The sequence below is a fragment of the Bos mutus genome, chromosome 3 (assembly GCF_027580195.1).
Source record: "Bos mutus isolate GX-2022 chromosome 3, NWIPB_WYAK_1.1, whole genome shotgun sequence".
In the NCBI taxonomy this organism is placed as follows: Eukaryota; Metazoa; Chordata; class Mammalia; order Artiodactyla; family Bovidae; genus Bos; species Bos mutus.
Window position 1 is genome coordinate 41,091,657 of NC_091619.1, and position 26,128 is coordinate 41,117,784.

The 26,128-nt window shown below is 38.9% G+C and overlaps 1 protein-coding gene across 1 annotated transcript; it reads right to left on the bottom strand.

The window, feature by feature from the left end:
* Positions 1-259: 259 nt before the first annotated feature.
* VCAM1 (vascular cell adhesion molecule 1) lies at positions 260-25,888 on the bottom strand. The gene is given in 9 exon segments (XM_070367592.1): positions 260-1,161; positions 7,570-7,836; positions 11,478-11,744; positions 12,820-12,982; positions 12,984-13,141; positions 15,178-15,453; positions 21,227-21,493; positions 22,940-23,260; positions 25,659-25,888. Coding segments are annotated over 9 exon segments (1,974 nt in total). The 5' UTR covers positions 25,756-25,888; the 3' UTR covers positions 260-1,003.
* Between the last annotated feature and the right edge of the window lie 240 nt (positions 25,889-26,128).

A 26,128-nucleotide genomic window follows, 5' to 3' on the forward strand; every position in this document is an offset into this window, starting at 1 on the left:
TCTGTGCATACTATATTTTAAAATTTATTTTAAAATTGCAGATTCCAAGGCTACATACAGATATTTCAATTCAATAGGTTAGGATGGCCCCAAGACAAGTAAATATTTGTAAAGTTCCCATGGTGATTTTGATAAAAGTAATATGAGGACCACACTTCAAGTATCTGCTTATTATCACCATGGGTTTCAACACTTCGGTCTTGGGACTGACAAAAAGAGTTACAACATGACTAAAGGAGGCAACTTATAATAAATAAACACACAACTCTTTCAATTTCAGAAATCATCGCTTTACTATACAAAAACAAAAAAGCCCTAAACATTTACAAAAGAAAATCAAAAGAAGTTACATTTTTAGACCACTTGGGAAAATGACACAAGAGTCTGATGAACAAACAACATCAAAAAACGTCTCCGTACCGTGTCAGTACCATCCAGAGAAATCCAGTTAACCATTATACTATAGGTTGAAGTGTTTAGTACCTGAAAGTCAACCCAGTGCCCAGAAAACCCTGGCATCTTTACACAACATGAAATTGTTTCCCATGAACTTTATAGGAATAAAACTTTGTTAAAGGAAATAAAATATTAAAAAGATGACATAGTTCAGCTGCCAGTTGATATTAAGATGCATTGTTATAACAATCAGTTCAAGCAACATTTAATAATTTTAGATATAGTGACTCTAGTGTGCTGATATTCCAAACAACCTTGCTACAGCATAGTTTTACATATATACAAATCATGTTATTGTATATACACATCAAGAAATTACTCCAGTCATCTCAGTGGTAGTGCCTAGTTTTTAAGTAGAAATTTTCCTTTGGCTTCTTGCTCACAGTAAGGGCCATAGGCAGCTATTTCTTTCCAAGCCTTCACTGCATTCAAGGAAGCCTGAACCCCCAGTTTCTGTTTTCCTCGTGGAATGATGAGCAGTATTGAGCATCTGAACTGATAGTATCTTTGGTAGAACCTTTCACGCAGTAGCTACACTTTACAAGCATTAGCAGACTTTCTGTGCTTCTACAAGACTGTATGACCCTGTCATGTTGGCTCTTCTAGCAAAGTAAATAATCATTCCAATGGCAGGTATTATTAAGGAGGATGCACAATAGAGCACCAGAAGTTCAGGAGAAAAATAGTCCTTGTTACTTTCTCTTCCTGGAAAATAACAAAATGGATGCAATTAATGTCTGGTACAAAAAGAAACTGTTTAATAATAAAAGTCACATGTTTTATTTTAATAGTACCATTAGTTCTCTAAAGAAAAGTGAATCAAAGCAGTGATAAGAACCAATAGAACTAAAAATGCACATTTCTTTGAATTAATCAAATAATCAGTTAGCAGTTGCTATGGTCATGATGAGTCTAAAGATGTTGTTGACTTCTGCAAACTTGGATTCAAATAGATGCTGGTTTAGTAACAGGGTGGAAGAAAGGGTGCAAATTTTTAGGGTTCATTTGAAAGAGTAAGAACTGGAGAAGAGTGTTTGCTTTGGGAAATATAAGTACATACTAAAGAACTAGAACTTTGATCATTATGAACTAAAATAACTAACTGGTTCTCCAAGAAAAGTATCATAACTCCTAGTATGCCACCATTATAGTCAAACATCACCTGTAAGATAGTAAGGGAAAGAATTCTTGCCAATGGTGTTTTTAGAAATATATAGAAAACTTCATATTTTGTATCTCTGAAGTAGGGCACCTTACTATACATTATTCCTCTTCAGCATTTATATCATTTCATGATAATATGAAGTTCTTTGGATAGTATTATATTTTAGCTTGAGAACCCCATGAACAGTATGAAAAGGCAAAAGGATAGGACACTGAAAGATGAACTCCCCAGGTTGGTAGGTGCCCAATATGCTACAGGAAGTCAGTGGAGAAATAACTCTAGAAGGAATGAAGAGATGGAGTCAAAGCAAAAACAACATCCAGTTGTGGATGTGACTGGTGATGGAAGTAAAGTCCAATGCTGTAAAGAACAATATTACATAGGAACATAGAATATTAGGTTCATGGATCAAGGTAAATTATAAGTGGTCAAGCAGGAAATGGCAAGGGTGAACATTGAAATTTTAGGAATCAGTGAACTAAAATGGACTGGAATGGGTGAATTTAACTCAGATGACCATTATATCTACTACTGTTGGCAGGAATCCCTTAGAAGAAAGGGAGTAGCCCTTAGAGTCAACAAGAGTCCAAAAGGCAGTACTTGGATGCAATCTCAAAAACGACAGAATGATCTCTGTTCATTTCCGAGGCAAACCATTCAGTATTACAGTAATCCAAGTCTATGCCCCAACCAGTAAAGCTGAAGAAGCTGAAGTTGAATAGTTCTATGAAGACCTACATGACCTTTTAGAAATAACACCCAAAGAAGATGTCCTTTTCATTATAGGGGGCTGGAATGCAAAAGTAGTAAGTCAAGAAACACCTGGAGTAACAGGCAAATTTGGCCTTGGAATACGGAATGAAGCAGGGCAAAGGCTAATAAAGTTTTGCCAAGAGAATGCACTGGTCATAGCAAACACCTTCTTCCAACAACACAAGAGAAGACTCTACACATGGACATCACCAGATGGTCAATACCAAAATCAGATTGATTATATTCTTTGCAGCCAAAGATGGAGAAGCTCTATACAGTCAGCAAAAACAAGACCGGGAGCTGATTGTGGCTCAGATCATGAACTCCTTATTGCCAAATTCAGCCTTAAATTGCAGAAAGTAAGGAAAACCACTAGACCATTCAGGTATGACCTAAATCAAATCCCTTATGACTATACAGTGAAAGTAAGAAATAGAGTCAAGGGATTAGATCTGATAGAGTGCCTGAAGAACTATGGATGGAGGTTCGTGACATTGTACAGGAGGCAGAGATCAAGACCATCCTCAAGAAAAAGAAATGCAAAAAGGCAAAATAGTTGTCTGATGAGGCCTTACAAATAGCTGAGAAAAGAAGAGGAGTGAAAGGCAAAGGAGAAAAGGACAGATATACCCATTTCAATGCAGAGTTCCAAAGAATAGCAAGGAAAAATAAGAAAGCCTTCCTCAGTGATCAGTGCAAAGAAATAGAGGAAAACAACAGAATGGAAAAGACTAGAGATCTCTTCAATAAAATTAGAAATAACAAGGGAACATTTCATGCAAAGATGGGCACAATAAAGGACAGAAATGGTATGGACCAAACAGAAGCAGAAGATATTAAGAAGAGGTGACAAGAATACAAAGAAAAACTGCACAAAAAAGATCATGATCCAGATAACCACGACAGTATGATCACTCACCTAGAGCCAGACATCATTGGCCTTAGGAAGCATCACTATGAAGAAAGCTAGTGGAGGTGATGGAATTCCAGTTGAGCTATTTCAAATCCTAAAAGATGATGCTGTGAAAGTACTGCACTCAATATGCCAGTAAATTTGGAAAACTCAGCAGTGGCCACAGGACTGGAAAAGGTCAGTTTTCATTCCAATCCCAAAGAAAGACAATGCCAAAGAATGCTCAAACTACTTCACAATTGCACTCATCTCACACTAACAAAGTAATGCTCAAAATTCTCCAAGACAGGCTTCAACGTACGTGAACCATGAACTTATAGATGTTCCAGCTGGATTTAGAAAAGGCACAGGAAACAGAAATCGAATTGCGAACATCCACTGGATCATCGAAAAAGCAAGAGAGTTCTAGAAAAACATCTACTTCTGCTTTATTGACTATGCCAAAGCCTTTGACTATGTGGATCACAGCAAACTATGGAAAATTCTTAAAGAAATGGGAATTCCAGACCACCTGACCTGCCTCTTGAGAAATTTGTATGCAGGTCAAGAAGCAACAGTTAGAACTGGACCTGGAGCAACAGACTGGTTCCAAATCAGGAAAGGAGTCCATCAAGGCTGTATATTGTCACCCTGCTTATTTAACTTATATGCAGAATACATCATGAGAAACTCTGGGCTGGAAGAAGCACAAGCTGCTGGAATCATGATTAGTGGGAGAAATATCAATAACCTCAGATATGCAGATGACACGACCCTATGGCAGAAAGCAAAGACGAACTAAAGAGCCTCTTGATGCAAGTGAAAGAGGAGGGTGAAAAAGTTGGCTTAAAACTCAACATTCAGAAAACTAAGATCATGACATCTGGTCCCATCACTTCAAGGCAAGTAGATGAGGAAACAATTAAAACAGTGACAGATTTTATTTTGGGGGGCTCCAAAATCACTGCAGATGGTGACTGCAGCCATGAAATTAAAAGACGCTTGCTCCTTGGAAGAAAAGCTATGACCAACCTAGACAGCATATTAAAAAGCAGAGACATTACTTTGCCAACAAAGGTCCACATAGTCAAAGCTATGGTTTTTCCAGTGGTCATGTATAGATGTGAGAGTTGGACTATAAAGAAAGCTGAGCGTCAAAGAATCAATGTTTTTGAACTATGGTATTGGAGAAGACTATTGAGAGTCCCTTGGACTGCAAGGAGATCCAACTGGTCGATCCTGAAGGAAATCAGTCCTGCATATTCATTGGAGGACGGATGTTGAAGCTGAAACTCCAGTACTTTGGCCACCTGAGACGAAGAACTGATTCATTGGAAAAGTCTGATGCTAGGAAAGATTGAAGGCTGGAGGAGAAGGGGATGACAGAGAATGAGATTGTTGGATGGCATTACTGCCTCAAAGGACATGAGTTTGAGTAAGCTCCGGGAGTTGGTGATAAATGAGGAAGCCTGGTGTGCTACAGTCTGTAGAGTTGCAAAGAGTAGGACACGACTGAGCGACTGAACTGAACTGAACTTATATTTTAGCTTAAGTGTTACTTAAACATAGAGGCATCCTCTGACCTGCATCCCTCCAGCCTAAATTAGGAAACTTAATATACATTTTTTCCTTAATATACTTTTATAACCACTACATTTTCCCTCCATAGTTCTCATTATAGCTTATAGTTAAACGTTTCTTTGCTTATCTATTAATTTAGTTTCCTCCTTCAGACTGTGAATTACATGAGGAAAGAATCTAGTTTCTTATTGATCCATCCCTGTATAGCCAGTAACTGGCTCACTGCTTGGAGTAGCTTGCACCCAATAAATGTGTTTTTTTTTTCGCCAATAAATATCTTTTGAATAGTAATACATTTTTTCTTTCTACATCCTATCATTTTGTCATTTAGTTATAAATTGAGTACATAAAGTAATAGTATCCCAAAACTTGAAATTTAGTACTCTTTCTACTCTACTAAAAATCATCTGACAGTTACAATATTATTTAACATTTTAACCTTATAAGAACTTCTGAATAAGACATCATGGTATTTACTGGAGATTCATCTCTATTTACATTTATGTTTGCATAGCACAGTATGATCTCACAAATACTGTTTTTTCAAGTGGTATATGTATTGTTTCAGTCCTGGAAGAAATGAGTGATTTGGCCTTGGAAGTCATTACTTTCCTTCTAGGCGTTTCTAATCACTGGAGGTCAACCAAAAAGAAAAGAATAATTAGATGAAGGGAAACCCATTTTTGAATTATTGAAGTCAAAAATGTATCATGACAAATATAATGATAGCTATCTTATTTTTCTACTTTCCCTTGCTAGAGTAGAACTAGTCAGAGTATGAGTCCTAATTTAATGGGATATTCATTATCAAAATTATAGTTAGGCATCAATATTGATGACATGGTAGGTAAGGTATTTTTGATCCTATTGTTTTCTTTTCAATTTAATAAATAGTGTGTTATCTTTTCCCTTTGGTTTCTCCCTCAAGCATCTATGGTAAAATTTTGCCAACAAGTTGGTTACCAGGGCAATCTTCAAATACGATTTTCTATTAGCTGTGTCAACACTAAAATTCCTAAAGACTCCCAACATTTCTATCATTGGACTACATTTGAGCAAATGTATTTTTAAAACAAAACTAACAAAAAAATAGTTTAAAATATCAGTTAAATGCAAAGGTTGATTAGATAAAAATTTCCAGGAAAATGACAAATTTTTGTTTCCATTCTTTTACAGTTCTTTGAAACCATACATAGTTTGGGGGTTGTAGCTGAGTGCCTATAATATACTTCAATTGTTCATTTAAGCAATGAGTGAAAAATAGCAAATATATAAAGTTACTAACTTAAAAAGCAATTAGAAAAGACAACAATGTATGAGAAAGAGTTAAAAAGTGGAAAACTTTGATGTGTCTTTAAAAGAAAAACATTAACTACAGAAAAAATTATAAAAATGTTAGGAGTGCAAGTTTCTGGAACCAGGCTTAATTAAAGGTGGTCTGGAGCCATCAGGGATTAAATAGGAATAGGTGAATTTCAATGTACTCATAATGGAGATCTCAATCTGTCCAGAAATTTCCCCAACCTCATTGGTAGCACTAATTACATACACCCCTGTATCATTTTGAGTGACATGATACAAGGTAAATGTCCCATTCTCTGAACACATGGTAACTTCATTGGCCAGGTCAACTCTTTTCAGAATGATCACTGCATGTGGATGACTAAAAGTTTTACACGTAACAGTGATATTTTCCCCTTCTTTAACATTTCTAGATGGATGTATTGATATTGTTTCGAGGAGGTACTGTGAAGACAGACCTCCTTATGGTAAGGAGCTCCTATATGGTAAGACCTCCTATATGGTAAGGCATGTAATCTTGAGAGATTTGGCCAGATGAGTAAAATTTTAAGTCATTTTCTGACCCAGGTGTAAATTTTCTTTACATTGATGAGTAGTTGCTGTATCTGGGAGCTCAGTGCCAGAGGCTCTTAAGAGTTGGTGTTTGTTTACAATCATGTTTATTTCAAGTTTGGCTTCCAGTACACAAAGGGGGCTCATTAGCACTCAAGGAGTGGAAGACTGATCAGTAAAGGCTGACAGATTCTATTTCCACTGATAAGATCAACAGATCGTACAGTGTGTTCACAGTAGGATTAGCTGGGTTAGATTAAGAGGCCCCTGAAATTCCTCTGCTGAGGCCATTGCCACCTCCCTCCATTTCTCCAGCAGAGTACAGCAGGATGAACAAGGATCTTGGATATCTAAGGAAGCAGTTCTGCATTCTAGAGACTCATTATGCTGTTCAACATTAAGATCACCGTTCTCAGTTATTATTCTGTAAAGAGTCAATCCCAGAAAATATGCAGTCACTTTGTGTTCAGAGAGTGGCAGTCTCTTTGGGTAGGAAGGAAAAGGGCCTGGATAGAAACTTGCGTTTTCAATGCACCAATTCTACTTCTTCGTTTCCTAATAACCCTCAAGGAAAGATTTTGAAAATGGATTTAAACACATAAGAAATGTAAGACCTCAGAGACAAATGCTGAATTGTCAACGTCTTAAAAAGCAAATGGGAATTCTACACTGACTTATGATAAAAAGTCAACATCCTGGCTAAACTCCTTAGGACAGAGCACCTGTACATTATTATTTTAGGAAACACTAAGAAATAACCATAATCAACATGGAATTCAGTTCCATTTTGCCAACTCATTCATCTGACCCTTGAAATTCTTTACAATCCACCAAGCTTGTTATAAAAATAACAAAAAAATAAACTAACCTTTAACATCAAGTGTTAGGCTTCTTAGCTGTGAGCCAACTTCATTTTTAGATTCACACTGGTATACTCCCGCATCCTCTAACTGAGCCCTGTGGATGGTATATGCACCACCTGTAGACTTTAGCACTATGTAGCCAGTCTCTGCTTTTTTCTTCAGAATTATCAAAGTTGGGGGAACATTCCCACATATACAGGAGATAATGACAGTGTCTCCTTCCTTGACCCTCTCAGAGGGAAAAGCTGTAAGTTGTATATCTTTTGGAGCAACTGTGGAAAGAATTTAAAGATACCTCTGATTGAATGACAATCAATCATCATTGAAAGGACAGAGGAGACTGGTGGGCTACAGTTCATGGGATCGCAAAAGCTGGCCACGACTTAGCAATTAAACCACCACGGATTGAATGAAATATAAACAAATTCCATATTAATTTAATGACAGTAGCAATAGCTGTCAAGATAGTACTTGTGCTTACTGTTTGCATTAAATATTTATAGAGGCTATTAGAGAAGTCAAGCATTTACTGACTTCTTGTAAAATGATCATGTTTTAATGAAAGAAGACATCTTATGTTTCTCTCGTGTTCCTTAATACAAAGGTCCCCAACCACCAGGCCATGGACTGGCCAGTCTGTGGCCTGCTGAGAACCCAGTCACACAGCAGGAGGTGAGCAAATAGTTATCAAGCTTCTTCTGTATTTACAGACCCTACCCATCGCTCAAGAAGTGAGGCGGAAAGAATACACAGAAGAATTATACAAAAAACCCAGATAACCACAATGATGTGATCACTCACCTAGAGCCAGACATCTTAGAGTTCAAAGTCAAGTGGGCCTTAGGAAGCATCACTATGAACAAAGCTAGTGGAGGTGATGGAATTCCAGTTGAGCTATTTCAAATCCTAAAAGATGATGTTGTGAAAGTGCTACACACAATATGCCAGCAAATTTGGAAAACTCAGCAGTGGCCACAGGACTGGAAAAGGTCAGTTTTCACTCCAGTCCCAAAGAAAGGCAATGCCAAAGAATGTTCAAATGATTGCCCAATTGCACTCATTTCACACGCTAGCAAAGTAATGCTCAAAATTCTCCAAGACAGGCTTCAGCATACGTGAGCCGTGAACTTCCAGATGTTCAAGCTGGATTTAGAAAAGGCAGAGAAACCAGAGATCCAACTGCCAACATCCACTGGATCATAGAAAAAGAAAGATAATTCCAGAAAAACATCTACTTCTGCTTTTTGACTATGCTAAAGCCTTTGTCTGTGTGGATCACAACAAACTATGGAAAATTCTTACAGAGATGGGAATACCAGACCACCTTACCTGCCTTCTGAGAAATCTGCATGCAGGTCAGGAAACAACAGTTAGAACTGGACATGGAACAACAGACAGGTTCCAAATCAGGAAAGGAGTCTGTCAAGGCTGTATATTGTCACCCTGCTTATTTAACTTATATGCAGAGTACATATGCAGAGTACATCATGCAAAATGCCAGACTAGATGAAGCACAAGCTGGAATAACATTGCCGGGAGAAATATCAATAATCTCATATGCAAATGACACCACTTTTATGGTAGAAAGTGAAGAGGAACTAAAGGGCCTCTTGATGAAGGTGAAAGAGTAGAGTGAAAAGCTGGCTTAAAACTCAATTTGCAAAAATGAAGATTGTGGCATCCGGTCCCATCACTTCATGGCAAATAGATGGGGAAACAATGGAAACAGTGACAGGCTTTATTTTTGGGGTTCCAAAATCACTGCAGATGGTGACTGCAGCCATGAAATTAAAAGACATTCCTTGGAAGAAAAGCTATGACCAACCTAGACAGCATATTAAAAGCAGAGATGTTACTTTGCCAACAAAGGTCCACATATATAGTCAAAGCTACGGTTTTCCAGTGGTCATGTATGGATGTGAGAGTTAGACTAGAAAGAAAGCTGAGTGCCAAAGAATTGATGCTTTTGAACTGTAGTGTTGGAGAAGACTCTTGAGAGTCCCTTGGACTGCAAGGAGATCCAACCAATCCATCCTAAAGGAAATCAATCCTGAATATTCTTTGGAAGGACTGATGCTGAAGCTGAAGCTCCAATACCTTGGTCTCCCGATGCAAAGAGCCAACTCATTAGAAAAGACCCTGATGCTGGGAAAGATTGAAAACAGGAGGAGAGGGGAGGACAGAGGAAGAGATGGTTGGATGGCATCACTGACTCAATGGATGTGAGTTTGAGCAAGCTCAAGGACAGGGAAGCCTGTCTTGCTGCAGTCCATTGGGTCACAAAGAGTCAAACATGACTGTGCAACTGAGCAACAACCCATTGCTTGAATTACTGCCTTAGCTCCACCTCCTGTCAGATCAGCGGTGACATTAGATTCTCATAGAAGAATGAACCCGATTGCACTTGAGTCTCCCCAAAACTAGCCCCCTCTCCCATCCACGGAAAAATTGTCTTCCACAAAATCAGTCCCTGGTGCCAAAAAGGTTGGGAACTGCTGCCTTAATGTAATTCTTACCCAGCTTAGCCAACAAATAGCTGTTTAAAAACAGTCATAAATTTCAAATGTGGAAAATAAACTTTTTTTTTGTCACACAGTTGTGCAGATATTTCTTTAAGTATAAAAGCCGTTGCGGGACTCTGAGTTTTGAGATAGACCATTCCAGATCAAAAAATTAAGCTGTGCAGAGATGGCCCTTACAATCCTTAACACCAGTTGTTATCCTGAGCTAAGTACCTGACATACAACATCTCTGTTAATATGCAACCTGTGGAGGGAGGTACCACATCAGTGTCTTGTAAGTGAGGTTCCCGTTAAGATTATCTGTTTTGCAATTTGATACTCTTTCTTCAACCAAAACTACAGTCTAAGGGCTTTCTTTAAGGTAGTACATTGCTCCTCCAAGTTTCTTCCCTTCCTTTAAAATACAAATTATTATTGTAATGGTAACAAGACAGTCATTAACACCTTAGTGGAAATAATACCAAGGGGTAAGAGAGGAACTGACAGCCCTAGTGAAGAAGAGGACCTCGAACCCCAAAAGGGAAGATATGAGGGAAATCCAAATGGACCACTTCGTGACTTTCACCAAAACTGCCTAGAGCTTCAATGTGTCAACTAGAAATTATTTTGTTCTCAGTTTTGCCTCTCCATCCTGGAAAGAATGGGTCTGGATCTCCTAACTTAATCCATCCTGGTGATTCTATGCCATTTTATTGATGAACCAGAGGGTAAGGTCAGTGCTACTCAGTCTCTGAACTTATAAAATGTTTAAGTGCCTTCTTAGCCTTCTAAGCAAATCCTAGGAGTCATTTTATGAGATTACCATGAGGAATTTAATCCAGTTAGATAAGGTGATTTTGTGTGCTAGGTGCCAAGTTGCTTCAGTCATGTCCAACTCTTTGCAACCCTATGGAGCATAACTTGCCTGGCTCTTCTGTCCATGGGATTCTTCAGACAAGAATACTGGAGTGGGTTGCTGTGCCCTCCTCCAGGGGATCTTCCCGATTCCAGGGATCAAACCCGTGTCTCTTACATTTAGCCCGCATTGGCAGGCAGGTTCTTTACCACTAGTGCCACCTGGGCCCTAAGTAATTCCAAAATATGTTTGTACATCTTCCTATCCTTTTTTCAACACCATAATCAGTGCCTCATAAGTATAACTGGAACTTTTGGCACAGTTCCTAAAGCTAGCCTTCCACATGAGGTTGAAAGAATTTTAGGATAAGTGACTTGGAATGGTTCATGGGTATAACTCTTCCAGGAGATTTCCACGCAGAGGAAATATCATGAGCTCTTCAAAAGGCTCAATACTTGTTATTTTAGAAAATCTTATTTCCAGGACTTTGTTCAAAACCAGTAACACAACCAAAATAAGACTAGCACTAATAACTCATTTAATCACTTTAGCTCACCTTGGATAATTAAGTTGACTTCTTTTCTGCTTGTTCCAGCCTGGTTAATGCCTTCACAGACATAAATGCCAGAATCTTCTATTTTTGTAGACATGAAGCTGAGAGTTGCATTCTCAGAAATAGGCTGTAGATCCCCATTACTTAGCTGCCTGCTCCACAAGATTTTGGGAGCTGGAAGGCCATTGCTAGAGCATGTCATATTCACAGAACTACCTTCCTCCAGGATGGAGGAGGGACTGACCAAGATGGCTGTATCCCTGGGAGCAACTGAAAAGGTAAAAGACACTTGTTAGCTTGGCTGGTTACACCCTGCCAAAGAGTTTTACTAATGTTATAAAACTTGGCTTTGAGTTTAGTGGATTAGACCAATTTGTATCTTGATAACTTTACCAAAGGAAGTTTCTGCCCCCATTTACTATAACAGATACAGAGTAATTGTTGTTGCTATTGTTTAGTCCCTAAGTCATGTCTGCTTGTTTGTGACCCCAGGGACTGTAGCCTGCCAGGCTCCTATGTCCGTGGGATTCCCCAGGCAAGAATACTGGAGTGGGCTGCCATTTCCTCTTCAGGAGATCTTCCCCACCCTAGGATCCAACTCGCATCTCCTGCACTGGCTCTTTACCACTGAGCCACCAGGGAAGCCCAATACAGAATGAAAGAGTAGAACATGGGTGCATCATGGGTATTTACTCTCTTGCTATCAAAGACTGGATGGTCAATGATAGTGTGTATTGACATTTATGGTACGTTAAACATGACCATGAGCCATGTAAACCACCTATGAAAAGGTGGACTCTATTTTCCTATCTCTTAAATCTAGGCTCCCCTTGTGATTAACTTTGACCAATACACCCTGGAAGAAGTAACACTCTAGGACTTCCAAGCCTAGACCACAAGAAGCCACCTTCATTATCACTCTCTTGAAACACTGCACTCTGGTGACTAAATCTACGCTACCTTCCCTGAGAGACACCACATGGAGAAAGGAAAGTCCAGACACCCCCAGCGAAGGCCCAGATGTGTGAGTGAAGCTACCTGGGACCACCCCCCACTGACCTTCTAACCAACTAAATGAATATGTAAACTCATCTAATACCATAATGAACATACTACCCGTTTGATCTCTTCTCAAAGTGTCAGCTTAGAATCATAAGCAAATAAACAGTTGCTTTAAGCTTGGAGGTGCTTTTTTTTAAAAAAAACAATCAATATTTTGTAGTTTCTTTTCAATTATTTTTTCACAATGGTTTCAACTATGAACCTCATGTTGACTATTACCTGGCAAACATGATAAAAAAAAATCATAATCTATTGTGAATACATCACATATGTACTTACTTACCATTAACATAAAGTGTTTGTGTACTCTGCCTTTGTTTGAGTTCAAATTCCATTTCATCAATTGGTAACTGAGCCAGACAAACAAGAACATTTCCAATATCTTCAGTGGTGGGGATGAAGGTCTTCTCCAAACTCTTGGTCTCTAGGGCTTTCTTACTTACATCTTTCCAAAAAGATTTTATTCATCATAATACTCTCCCCTTTAAACAATTCAATCTCCAGCCGGTCAGAAGGATACACATTAGGAACCCTGCAGCTTACAGTGACTGGGTTTCCATTCACTAATGGACCACTCATTTCAATTTCTGGATCACTAGGGAAGGCTGCAAATATCAAGCAAAATATGAGGTTTATACGTGACACTAGAAGAAAAACAGAGCTAATCTTTATTAAATGCAAAGGTTTCAAAATGAAGGTTTTAATTCACCTGGGATAAAGTGATTACTAACAGATGCATCACAACATTAAATGTAAATATTTATGATATCAAATATAAATACTGCTGGAAACAAAAAATACCTAGCACATCAAATCATCAAGAAATAAATATACTTCTTACTCTTCTCTCCTTAGTGATACAGTCTTGCTGACAGCTATGGACTAGTCTTTTCAAAGGACACATCAGCTTCTACCATCTTACTTAGTAAATATATATTTTAAACATTTTATTTTTGTGTGATATATTAGATGTTTATTATGTGCTAGTCCCTTAATATTCATTATATCTGTCTTCAAAACAGCTTAATCTAATGGGTGTTAACTTATTTTAAAGCCAGAAAAACACACAGAGACTGTATTTGATAGCTAGGGAGACTTATAAAACTTATAAAGGCTGAGAGTCTGCCATTTAATGTCATACCTAGTAAGTCACCCAGCTGAGATCAGAATTCCTATTTCCTTGAGCTCAGAGCCCAGGCTTGGGTTCACAGAGCCATGCAGTTTAGACATTTTTATTTTCCAACAGCCAAATTTAGGCAGATAGTTTTAAATGTTTCTTGAATAATACTTGTAGTTCAGAAAAAAATATAAGAGATTTAGATTCTAAATAATGTTTATAATACATCTGATACAAATCAATAAATGTGAGATTAGAATGGTTATGAAGAGCAAGAACAATGCTGAAAATTTTTTTCTCCTTATGCAAAATGTCATCAAAGTGATAATGTTTCCACATGACCATAAGGCTTCACTGCTGGTTCTCATTGCTGTTGGGAATGTGCCTGCATCAGCAGCTCCTGGACTCTTGGTAACAGGGATAAAGCAATAAATTAACCTGTCTTTTGAGAGATTCAAATATCTTTCAGACATGCTCTAACTCATTTTGAACAAAATCCTGAGGGGTAACACAAGTTTGGGCAGGATTTCTGGAGGAAAATGTCCACAATTGTTCTCTTGGATTCTTCTGAATAAAAAAAAGGCAGAACGTATGGGCTGTTTGCTGTGCTTAATCATTCAGTCATGTCTGACTCTATGCAACCCCATGGACTATGTAGACCCCCAGGCTCCTCTGTTCATGGAATTCTCCAGACAAGAATACTGCAGTGGGTTGCCATTTCCTCCTCCAAATGATCTTCCTGACTCAGGGATCGAACTCTCATTTCCTGCATTGCAGGCGGACTCTTTACCATCTGAATCACCAGGGAATTTTCTGATCACTTTGCATATATTGTCCTCATTCATTATAAACTGAGTAACTCCAGCAATGGCAATTCACAGAGTTTGAAGCTATTCAGGATTTTTGTTAAGGTGACAGGAATAGCAAGAAGAAGTGTAGTATATGTATGTGGTATAAATCAATACTCAAATCCAGTGCAGTCTCCTCTGTGCTTCTTTTCACCTGAGCTGCTGTGCTGACCATCCCTGGTGATCATTCTAACTCCCAGGTTTGTTCTGCTCCCCATTGCCTCATGTCTCCATCCTGCCAATCAGCTTTCAAATGTGCCTTCAAAACTGTAGGTTTGGGCCTCACCCCAATTCCAATTCAAAGCAACAGTCATCCCTCTCCATGATCTGAGTGGGCACTGTTTTTACTCTTTACAGACAACCATCTCTGTACACACCATATACAGCCAGAGTAGGGTGGAAAGCAGGGGACATGAAGTTTGTTCAAGTCCATGATGAGAGAGTATAGACAAGACACAAACTAAGGATCAGGGATGCTTGGATTAATATATACAGATTTAGGGCATCAAAGTTGCATCAAAAACTCTGGTTTGGAGATTTGAGAACCATTCCCAATGTTAAGTTTCCTTCCTAAACACAAAGATCTTGTGTATCACAAATTTCCATTCTGCTTCTTCCAATGGAACTGGGAACAACAACAACAGCAAAACATTAAACAATTTTGAAATCTACTTACAGTAGGGCTTCACCTGGATTCTCTTTTCCAGTTTCTTTTGCCCACATATCACAGTGCACAGGTAAAAATGTTCGTTCTCAAAACTCACAGGGCTCAGGGTCAACGTGGACTTGGAGCCCTCCCTCCTCACATTCCCATTCAGAGGGCTGTCTATCTGGGTTCTCCAAGAGAAAGATGGGGACTCGCAGTCCCTGACATCACAGGTCAACACGACTGAGTCGCCAACCTGAGCAGCAATCTGGGGTCCAGGAGAGATCTCAACAGTAAACATTTTCTCTGGGGTGGGAAGAAAAGAACAAGACAAAAATAAAATTCTTTCACCGAAGTTCAATATACAGTCTTTTTTCCCTTCTTTTTATCTAACATCTGTGCCAAGAATATACTATTCTTTTCCACATTGGGACTATCAGGAAGGGAACCACATCTTTTAAGAACAAACATACAGGATGCTGTGATTCATTCATTCAACAGAATGAACAGGGATAAAAATGTGTCAAGACAGAGATTGGCACCTTTTCATAACAAAAATTCATTCTCCACTCAATGTGTTTATCATATTCTTATAACTGTGGGACAATAGCTCAAAAATATAAGGTTCCAGTGTGTCAAGCACTGCTTAAACCACTTTACATATATGAAAATTATCTCATTTAATCCACACAACTTCAGGATCTGGTATCCTTGCTTCTTCTCCTTGACTCTGTCTCATTCTACTTTTCCTTATTTTCCTTCCCTTCCTCCTTTTCCTTCTCCTCCCCTTTCTTCTTGAGGAACAATAACACCACCCAACCTGCAAGTGGCAAAATTAGGACTTGAAGCCAGGTGAGTCTGATTTAAAATCCCAGCTTCTCACTTAAACAACTAAATCAAAATATCCTCAAGTGGAGATAAAACCAAATCTAAGGAAAGTACTGAAAAAAAGCTATATAAATATGGCTTCTGACTAGAAACATTACCTGTAACAGACCAGTATTTAGAGCTTCTGTATCAACAGAATATAGTTGTAACATGAAAGTCACACAGAATCACACTGAAAACACATACTGAAATCCCATTATCAGTATGAAATCAGTATGATTTCAGAATCACACTGAAAAGTCAAAATCTAAGCATTAAAGTGGTATGCAAGCCACCTCTTAAATTTGCTTAATACAACATAAAAATACTTTACAATTATTTCAATGGCTGAAATGCCAGGGCAAACTCCTAAGTCTGAAATATCTAGCAAAGTTCTTTGACTGCCAATGCAATCCCCGCGGAGCACCCCAGCTGCTTTAGGATGACTACTGTCTAGGGAGAAAAATAATTTTAAATCTTGACTCTATTCCCCTAGCAAAAGTGGGAGTGGTTGGGCACCTCTTAAAGTGACAGAGACTCCACAGAAAACTCACTAAAACTTGCCCTTGTAAATAGCCGGCTAGAGATAGAAAAAAGAAATCACAGCATATACATAATCCAAAGGCACTACATTTTGAAGGTTTCTCATCCGTGCCAGAAGATTTTTTTCAGTTTGATTTGTCTAACATGGTCATTATGGTATCTTCCAAAGAATGCTTCCCTCAAATTACCATAACAAACTGACATGCTATCAGATTTTTTAAGGAGAAAGTTCATTCAGAATAATAACCAGTGTTTCTGAATTCCTTATATGCTAATGTGAGAATGGAGAACATAAAGATCTACTTCCTGCCTGTGAACAGTCTCAGATTGTATTTTACAGTGGCTGCATATGTTACCATGTAAATGCATGACTCCTGAAAGAGTAACTCTGAGATAGAAAAAAATGTTAGTCGCTCAGTTGTGTCCGACTCTTCGTGACCCCATGGACTATAGCCTTGCATGCTCCTCTGTCCACAGAATTCTCCAGGCAAGAATACTGGAGTGGGTAGCCATTCCCTTCTCCACTTCTCCAGAAGATCTTCCAGGTCTAAGATAACTGAAGTTCAATTCTCTCTTCAGCACTTAAGTTGCTAATGTCCTGTGATGCAAAATGAAAAACCTAATCCCAGGACACGTTTCCTTTTCACATTGAAATGGGATACAGCTAATCATAGGGTAGAGTTATTCCAGATGAAAGATTAGCTTTACATGCTTTTATCAGTGTAATGTTTTTCCTGGTTTCTTGAGAAGTGCTGACCTAAAAGCCAACGGGTTCCTCTTTTGAGAGAGTTTGATTTGTATCTTTTTAGCCATGTAAGTTCAAATTTCATGTTTTCATATTTTAAAAGTATGTTTTTAATTTATGTTTACAAGTTATTCATTCAGTATCTACTGAGCACCTCTACATGGCAGGTACTTGTAAAACACACACACACACACCAGTCCCTAACTTTAAGGAGTTTCCAGTTTAATGGAAAGACACACTTACATAAGGATTGGCTCTTACTAAAAATATTTAAATTATCTATTTATACATCTGCCAATCTCTAGATTATAAGTTCCTCTAAGGTAATCACTGTAACTTTTTATGTCTGTACCCCCGGGACCAAGCACAATTCTTCAATTCTTGGACAAGGCACCTTAATTAATGTATGTTAAACTGAACAACCTAGGGCTAGACATCCTGGAATGTGAAGTCCAGTGGGTCTTAGAAAGCATCACTATGAACAAAGCTAGTGGAGGTGATGGAATTCCAGTTGAGCTATTTCAAATCCTGAAAGAAGATGCTGTGAAAGTGCTGCACTCAATATGCCAGCACATTTGGAAAACTCAGCAGTGGCCACAGGACTGGAAAAGGTCAGTTTTCATTCCAATCCCAAAGAAAGACAATGCCAAAGAATGCTCAAACTACCACACAATTGCACTCATCTCACACGCTAGTAAAGTAATGCTCAAAATTCTCCAAGCCAGGCTTCAGCAATACGTGAACTGTGAACTTCCAGATGTTCAAGCTGGTTTTAGAAAAGGCAGAGGAACCAGAGGTCAAATTGCCAACACCCACTGGATCATGGAAAAAGCAAGAGAGTTCCAGAAAAACATCAATTTCTGCTTTATTGACTATGCCAAAGCCTTTGACTGTGTGGATCACAATAAACTGGAAAATTCTGAAAGAGATGGGAATACCAGACCACCTGATCTGCCTCTTGAGAAACCTATAGGTAGGTCAGGAAGCAACACTTAGAACTGGACAACAGACTGGTTCCAAATAGGAAAAGGAGTACGTAAAGGCTGTATATTGTCACCCTGCTTATTTAACTTATATGCAGAGTACATCATGAGAAACGCTGGACTGGAAGAAGCACAAGGTGGAATCAAGATTGCCAGGAGAAATATCAATAACCTCAGATATGCAGATGGTACCACCCTTATGGCAGAAAGTGAAGAGGAACTCAAAAGCCTCTTGATGAAAATAAAAGAGGAGAGTGAAAAAGTTGGCTTATAGCTCAACATTCAGAAAACTAAGATCATGGCATCTGGTCCCATCACTTCATGGGAAATAGATGGGGAAACAGTGGAAACAGCGTCAGACTTTATTTTTGGGGGCTCCAAAATCACTGCAGATGGTGATTTCAGCCATGAAATTAAAAGACGTTTACTTCTTGGAAGGAAAGTTATGATCAACCTAGATAGCATATTCAAAAGCAGAGACATTACTTTGCCAAAAAAGGTCCATCTAGTCAAGGCTATGGTTTTTCCTGTGGTCAAGTATGGATGTGAGAGTTGGACTGTGAAGAAAGCTGAGCACCAAAGAATTGATGCTTTTGAACTGTGGTGTTGGAGAAGACTCTTGAGAGTCCCTTGGACTGCAAGGAGATCCAACCAGTCCATTCTGAAGGAGATCAGCCCTGGGATTTCTTTGGAAGGAATGATGCTAAAGCTGAAACTCCAGTACTTTGGCCACCTCATGCAAAGAGTTGACTCATTGGAAAAGACTGATGCTGGGAGGGATTGGGGGCAGGAGGAGAAGGGGACGACAGAGGATGAGATGGCTGGATGGCATCACTGACTCAATGGACATGAGTTTGGGTGAACTCTGGGAGTTGGTGATGGACAGGGAGGCCTGGCGTGCTGCAGTTCATGGGGTCGCAAAGAGTCAGACACAATTGAGCGGCTGAACTGAACTGAAGTGAACTGAAGCTGAACAAAAGCACATACAAGTTCATAAGAAGTATTGAATGTACATGAAGGGATCAAAAACTAGCTGTGCCTAACACAAACTGGAATTGGGAGGCTGACATGAGCTTGATCTTGAAGGATGGATAAAACTTTGCCAGGTAAGGAAAGAAAGGACATTTGAAGCAGCAGTTATAGCATAAACAGACACAGTCACCCACAAAGATGCAAAGGTCATTTCTGACCAGATTCTGAAGAGTTCTATGCAACTATTTTAAGAAATGTGAGTTTTAATTTATATGCAATTAGGGTCAAATTGAAGTCATATAAAACATGCAGTCTTCTTGTTCAAGTAGATAACTCTGATAGGAGAAGGCAATGGCAACCCACTCCAAGTACTCTTGCCTGGAAACTCCCATGGATGCAGGAGCCTGGTGGGCTCCAGTCCATGGAATCGATAAGAGTCAGACACGACTGAGCGACTTCACTTTCACTTTTGACTTTCATGCATTGGAGAAGGAAATGGCAACCCACTCCAGTGTTCTTGCCTGGAGAATCCCAGGGATGGGGAGCCTATGAGGTCACACAGAGTCGGACACAACTGAAGCAACTTAACAGCAGCAGCAACAGCAGTACAAGGCATTATGTTGGGGGACAGAATGTTAGTAGGAGAACCATTTAAAAACAATTAGCCATAGTTAAAAAATCATGGAGTTTGGAGGTTAAACGGGTCTATGTTAAAATCACAGTAAATGCCACGAATGAGTTATGTGATGTGGCAAATTGGAACTATTCTGAGCCTGAGCTTATTCACTTCATAAGGTTGTGGCAAAACCTAAAGCGGTAACATTTATAAAGTAGCAAGGAAACTCCTGGCAAGTATTAGATGTACAATAAATAAGAGTCATTATTAATCTCTGTGAGACACTATTCTCTCATTGCTAAAATGAATACAAAGTACTTACTCCTTAGTCATTCTTAAAGATCACAGGAAACATGTAAAGTGCCTGGAATATAGCTGATGGTCAGTAAAGGTTATTTAGGAATATCTTTCAGGAGCCCATGGTGGCTCAGACGGTAAAGCGTCTGTCTACAATGCAGGAGACCTGGGTTCCATCCCTGTGTCGGGAAGATCCGCTGGAGAAGGAAATGGCAATCCACTCCAGTACTATTGCCTGGAAAATCCCATGGACAGAGGAGCCTGGTAGGCTACAGTCAGCTCCTCTATCCATGGGGTCGCAAAGAGTCGGACACGACTGAGCGACTTTCACTTTCCTTTCAGGAGCCCAAATGAGAGATGATGAAGTAAAGCTATGGCAAGAGGTTTAAAGAATAGAGGTCAGATTCTAAGAGGGATCATTTTGAAGTAGAACCAACAGGTTTTGATGATATGGAACAGGAACACGAACTTCAGAGTAAACAGCATATATCCATAATACATAGCTCAAATATTGGAAGTGACAAGGGAAGAGGACTAGACATGGGACACTGAGAATACTAATATACAAGGGGCAGAAGGAAGAGAGAAAGCCAAGGGCTGAGGCAATGAAAGAATGATGAGAAATGAAAAGGAACCAACACAGCAGAACCGAGGAAGCTCTGGCAGAAAAGATTTCATCCAAAAAGCATGAGCAAGGTGAGTATATAATTGTGCTACAGTACAGAACAGACAAATGGATCATCATAAAACATAATGAGGGTTTCCCCGGTGGCTCAGACGGTAAAGAGTCTGCCTGCAGTGTGGGAGACCCGGTTCAATTCCTGGGTTGGGAAAATCCCCTGGAAAAGGAAAGGGCAACCCATTCCAGTATCCTTGTCAGGAAAACTCCATGGATGGAGGGGCCTGGCAGGCTACAGTCCATAGAGTCACAAAGAGTTGGACATGACTGAGCGACTTCACGCACTCTCTCAAAACATAATGAAGTATTTCTGGCACTGAAGCTATTTCACTATTGCTTAAATCTGAATGACGGCACCTTTTTCAATTGTTGCTTACCTTGAACAATTAATTTCACCTCTTTTCTGTCTTTCCCAACAGGGTTATTTCCTTCACACACATAAATCCCAGAATCTTCTGCCCTCATAGAAATTAAAGTGAGAGTTGCATTCTCAGAAAGGAGCTGTAGGTTCCCATTGTCTAATTTCTTGCTCCAGAGAATCCGTGGAGCTGGTAGACCTGCACTGGTACACGTCATCGTCACGGAGTCGCCTTCCTGCAGCCTTGTGGAGGGATTCACGGATATAGCTGTGTCTTTGGGGGAGACTGAGAAGGCAGGGCACAGTATTAGTCATTGCTAAGCATCATAATGGTCCCACAGGGCGACTGTAAATACTCTCATGGACTGTATTTACAGCTTTCTCAATCTGACAAACTTACTCTGCCAAACTAGTATAAGAATTGCTGAGTCATGAAAATTAGTCAATCCAGTTTCTGACTGATTTGATGGAGTTACTCTTTTGATGGTTGGTGTTTTCAGATGGCCATAGACACTCAGAAATTAAGAAAAACCCTTAGAATTATGTGATTCAATCTCCCAGGTAAGGTACAAATTCCAGCTCAGCTTCCTTGCCAAATGTTCACGCAAGACAGCTTCAGTACTTCTGGGGCACAAGGCAGTCCACGGCCTTATAGGAAATATTGTCCATGTGATTTTTGGACAGCTCTGATTGTTAGAATGTTTTCCCTCTATTGAGCTGAAATCTTTCTCTTTGTAACTAACTTCTATACACCGGTCATAGTTCAGTCCTCTATTGCTAAAGAATAATCCAAATTTCACTTCTACATGACAGCCATTCAGATACTTAATTATAGCTCTCATTTCCAAGTTTGATATTCTCTAGGAAAAATATCTCCTATTTCTGACTATTCTTCTCAAAGCATTGATAAAATTCTTTCCATCGCATTCTGTCTCAGCTGAACATGTTGTAGAAGGCAATGCTCCTTTTAACTATGGTGTCTAGAGAAGACCAGGGCATTTTAGTCTAAAAAGAGCACAGTGAGTCACTCCTACACAACTTTGGGATGACAAGACTGCCTCAAATCCCCCAGCCATCTCTGAGAGAATGGAGACAATCAAATCTCATCTCCTCTCTCCCACCCCATGCACATGTGTCCAGGTGTGCACACACATATACACTCACACACAAAATGCTCTTATAAAACTTCTATACTTTGATATTTCAAGCCATGATATAAGAGTTTACAAAACATAATTTAAAATTTTTATCACTTGAGCCTATTATTTCTCACTACCCAATCAGGTGGTGGTGATTTAGTCACCAAGTAGAGTCCAGGCTATAGTCAATGGGATTTAATAGGCAAGAGTACTGGAGGGGATTGCCATTCCTTTCTCCATGGGATTTTCCCAATCCAGGGATAGAACACTGGTCTCCTGCATTGCAGGCAGATTCTTTACCAACTGAGCCACCAGGGAAGCTTCCCAATCAGGTGGTATTATTATTATTCCCCTTTGATAGACTGAGAAATTAAGTGACTCAAAATCACAGTTAATGGAGACAGAACTTAAGTTCAACTTTCTCAACCCTAATTGGATGCACTTTTTTTTGATTTGCAGTTGACAAGAATTATGCTCTCAGTGAATCAAAATGGTATAAAAACTACAAACATGTTTCTTCTTGACTATAGCTGCTCAGTTTATTGCTGTGTACATCCAAGAGTATATTCCCATAGACAGACACAAGTACTTACTGTAGACTTCCAGTTCTTTTGTAGTTTTCCTTACTTTGGGTGGAGAATCATCATCATAAATGTATAATGTAGCTTGACAAACAAGAGCTGTCCCAATATCCTCATCAGTAGGCGAGAAGGTCACGTCCAGGCTCTTTGTTTCCTGGGCCTTTTTTTCTGAAGGCTCCAGAAAGTCCTGTACTTTCATGGGATGGTTGCCTTTCAACAATTCTATCTCCAGCCTTTCAAATGGGTAAACATCAGGCACTGAACACGTGACTGTGACTGGCTTCCCGACCTCTGGGGGGCTACTCAAATGAATCTCTGGATCCTTAGAGAAAGCTGAAAAAGGTCAAACAAGTACATGCATGTGGATTTTTTGTTCATATTATGTAAAGTCCCTTACTGATTTAAATCAATGTAATCTGAGTCTAATATTTTTGTGAATACAATCTTAATACAGCAGAATGAATTGTTTAAATAGCCTTTCATGGTTTGGGGTGTGTTCAAAATCAGAACAACCTGTTAGAGAGTTCTTCAGTTCTGATTCTTCATGTACAAAGGGTTTTATGTTGCCAAAGTAAAAGGAGGGAGAAGAAACTTATGTTTATTGAATACTGATACGTGCCCATCCCTGTGCTATTCATTTAACATTGATGACTTAATTTGATACTCACAACAACCCTAAGAAATAGATACCACATTTCGTAGATATGAAAACATAGACTCAGCATATTTGCATAATTTTCCTAAGGTCACACAGCTAGTAATGGTGAAGCTGGGATTTAAACCCAAGATTTCATTGTGTTTATATCACAGTCTTTTATTTTAGTGAAGGCAGATATATTTCATTTTATAGATAAGGAACCTGAGGCTTAGAATATCATTGCAAAGAATAATTATTGGGTAAGACATGCTAAGAAATGAAAAGAACAGCTCAAATAATTGGCTTCTGAAAATGGTGTCTCTGAAAGACATTCATCCACCAGAAAGGTACACCTGGGTGATCTTTAAGTTATGGGAAGGAAGATTTGCCTCCCAAAATATCTAACTCAACATCTAACTACTATCCCACTTGAAATTTTTAATGCCAAGGAACACACTAGTTCAGTGAGCCATTGCTTTCTTTCACAAGGCTGCTTTCCATTGCAAACCGCCATGAAGATAACATATTGTCTTAATTCAAGACTGTGAAATAAGAAGAATACAAAGGTCCCAACTCTAAAAAATTTTATAATCAAATGTGGAATGGAGACTGGACTGTTAAATATAATGAAAGACAGACACTTTTGGAAAAAAAAGAACAAAAAAACTTCAGGCAAGATAATTAAAGCCAGAAGAAACTTCATTTCATTTTTAAATCTTCAACTGTTTGGTTCCTGCAAGGAGAGGCAAAGGAACTGGCAAAAATTTGTTATGTATGAAGAAACAGTACTTTTCATTTTTCCACCAATAATTTTGTTCCTTGTATTCTGAAAAGATATGCCTATAATTCACATGGTTTGCTGTCAGATGATACAAGAACTGGCTACTTTGCCCTGTATTTACATAAGGGGGCCTTTCAAGGAGCTCAGAAGGCTGTACAGACATAAACTCTGAATGTACAACCAGCATAATTGAAAACAGTCAGCCAAGCACAGTTTCTTGAGAAGCATTAGCAACATATGGGATTATTGAAGAATCAGTTAAGGTTATTGGATCAAGTTGAGCTCTGCTATAGCAAAAGAAAAGCAACATAATTAGAAAAGATAATCAAATGATGTTTTCCTGAAGAGATGACTATCAAGAATTCCAGTTTTCTGACAGGAGCAGTAACCAGAATGCAAGTGATGTATTTCAGGTTATTTTTTTTTTTACTCTTTTTTTCTACCTTTCTTTACTAGTTTGAGAATGGATTGAAATACATTTTGGTAGGCTAGTAAACAAAGGCTATTCATTCACATTCACTAGGCAAATCAAGTTCATTTTCCAAATACCCTTGAGTTTGAGCTGTTGAGCATTAAGACTTAATGGCACCAAACAAAAACAGAAATCAAATCTCCTAAATTTATCTCTGCTGAAGTCAAATGAGTGAAAAGTTTGCAGATATTTTTCTTCCGTCTAAGGGGGAAAGTTTTGTACTGAAGCCCATTAATAATTATAGCTCTCCTACTTAATCTTTAAACTAATTTTAAGTACCAAATTGCTTTAGAATAAATAAATAGAAAATCCTTGAAGCATGGAATTTATAGATTATTTGGACACATGGACAAGTAAACATGCAAGAAACCAATTGAATTAACAAAAAAATAAATAAATAAAATAAAAAGAACCTTAGAGAACTTCACTTTATGGCTAAGAAAACTGAGGCCTAGAGAAGTTGAATCTCACCCATGGTCACCATATTTGTGGCAGAGTTGGAAACAAAGCCAAGATTTGGGTCTCTAGTCTGGTGGTAGATTCAGCTGTCTTCTAAATTTCTTTTTGCAGTATGTCCCCTAGCCAAGAATCTGGACAAGAAACATCTTTTTAAATTTTTTTCTTTTAAAATTATCCTTTTAGTCATTAAAAAAAACTGTAATTTTATCACTGACTCAATGAAGATGAGTTTGAGCGAGTTGGTGATGGACAGGGACGCCTGGCATGCTGCAGTCCATGCAGTCGCAGAGTTGGACATGACTGAGTGACTGAACTGATTCTTTTCAAAAACTTATTTTAAAGCAAAATGGAGAGAAAATCAAATATTGACTAAAGTACTCACAGTAGATCTCCACTCGGATTGCTTTCTCCAGTTTCTTATCCTTGCAAATCGCTGTGCACAGGTACTGGTGTTCATCCTCGAAACTAACAGGATCCATGATCAGCGTGGATGTGGTCCCTTCATTTTTCACCTTTCCATTCAGTGGACTGTCAATCTGAGTTCTCCAAGAAAATGATGGGGACTCACAGCCTGTTGTGCTGCAAGTCAGTGAAACAGAGTCACCAATCTGAGCAAAAATTTTGGATTTATCTGGGAATATGTCGATTTGATAGCTTGAGCTGTGAAGGCAGAAAGAGAAAAACAAGCTTACCACTGGTTTGTTTAGTATTCTACTCCTTCTTCTCTGTTCTAGTATAACACCCAGATCTGACTGGTCTCTTTCCTAAACTGCTTCTAAGTAATGCAAGGCAGCACTGGAGTCCCTGCCAAAAGAAGTTGTTAAAATCATCTTCACTTCTGAGAATTTTCAT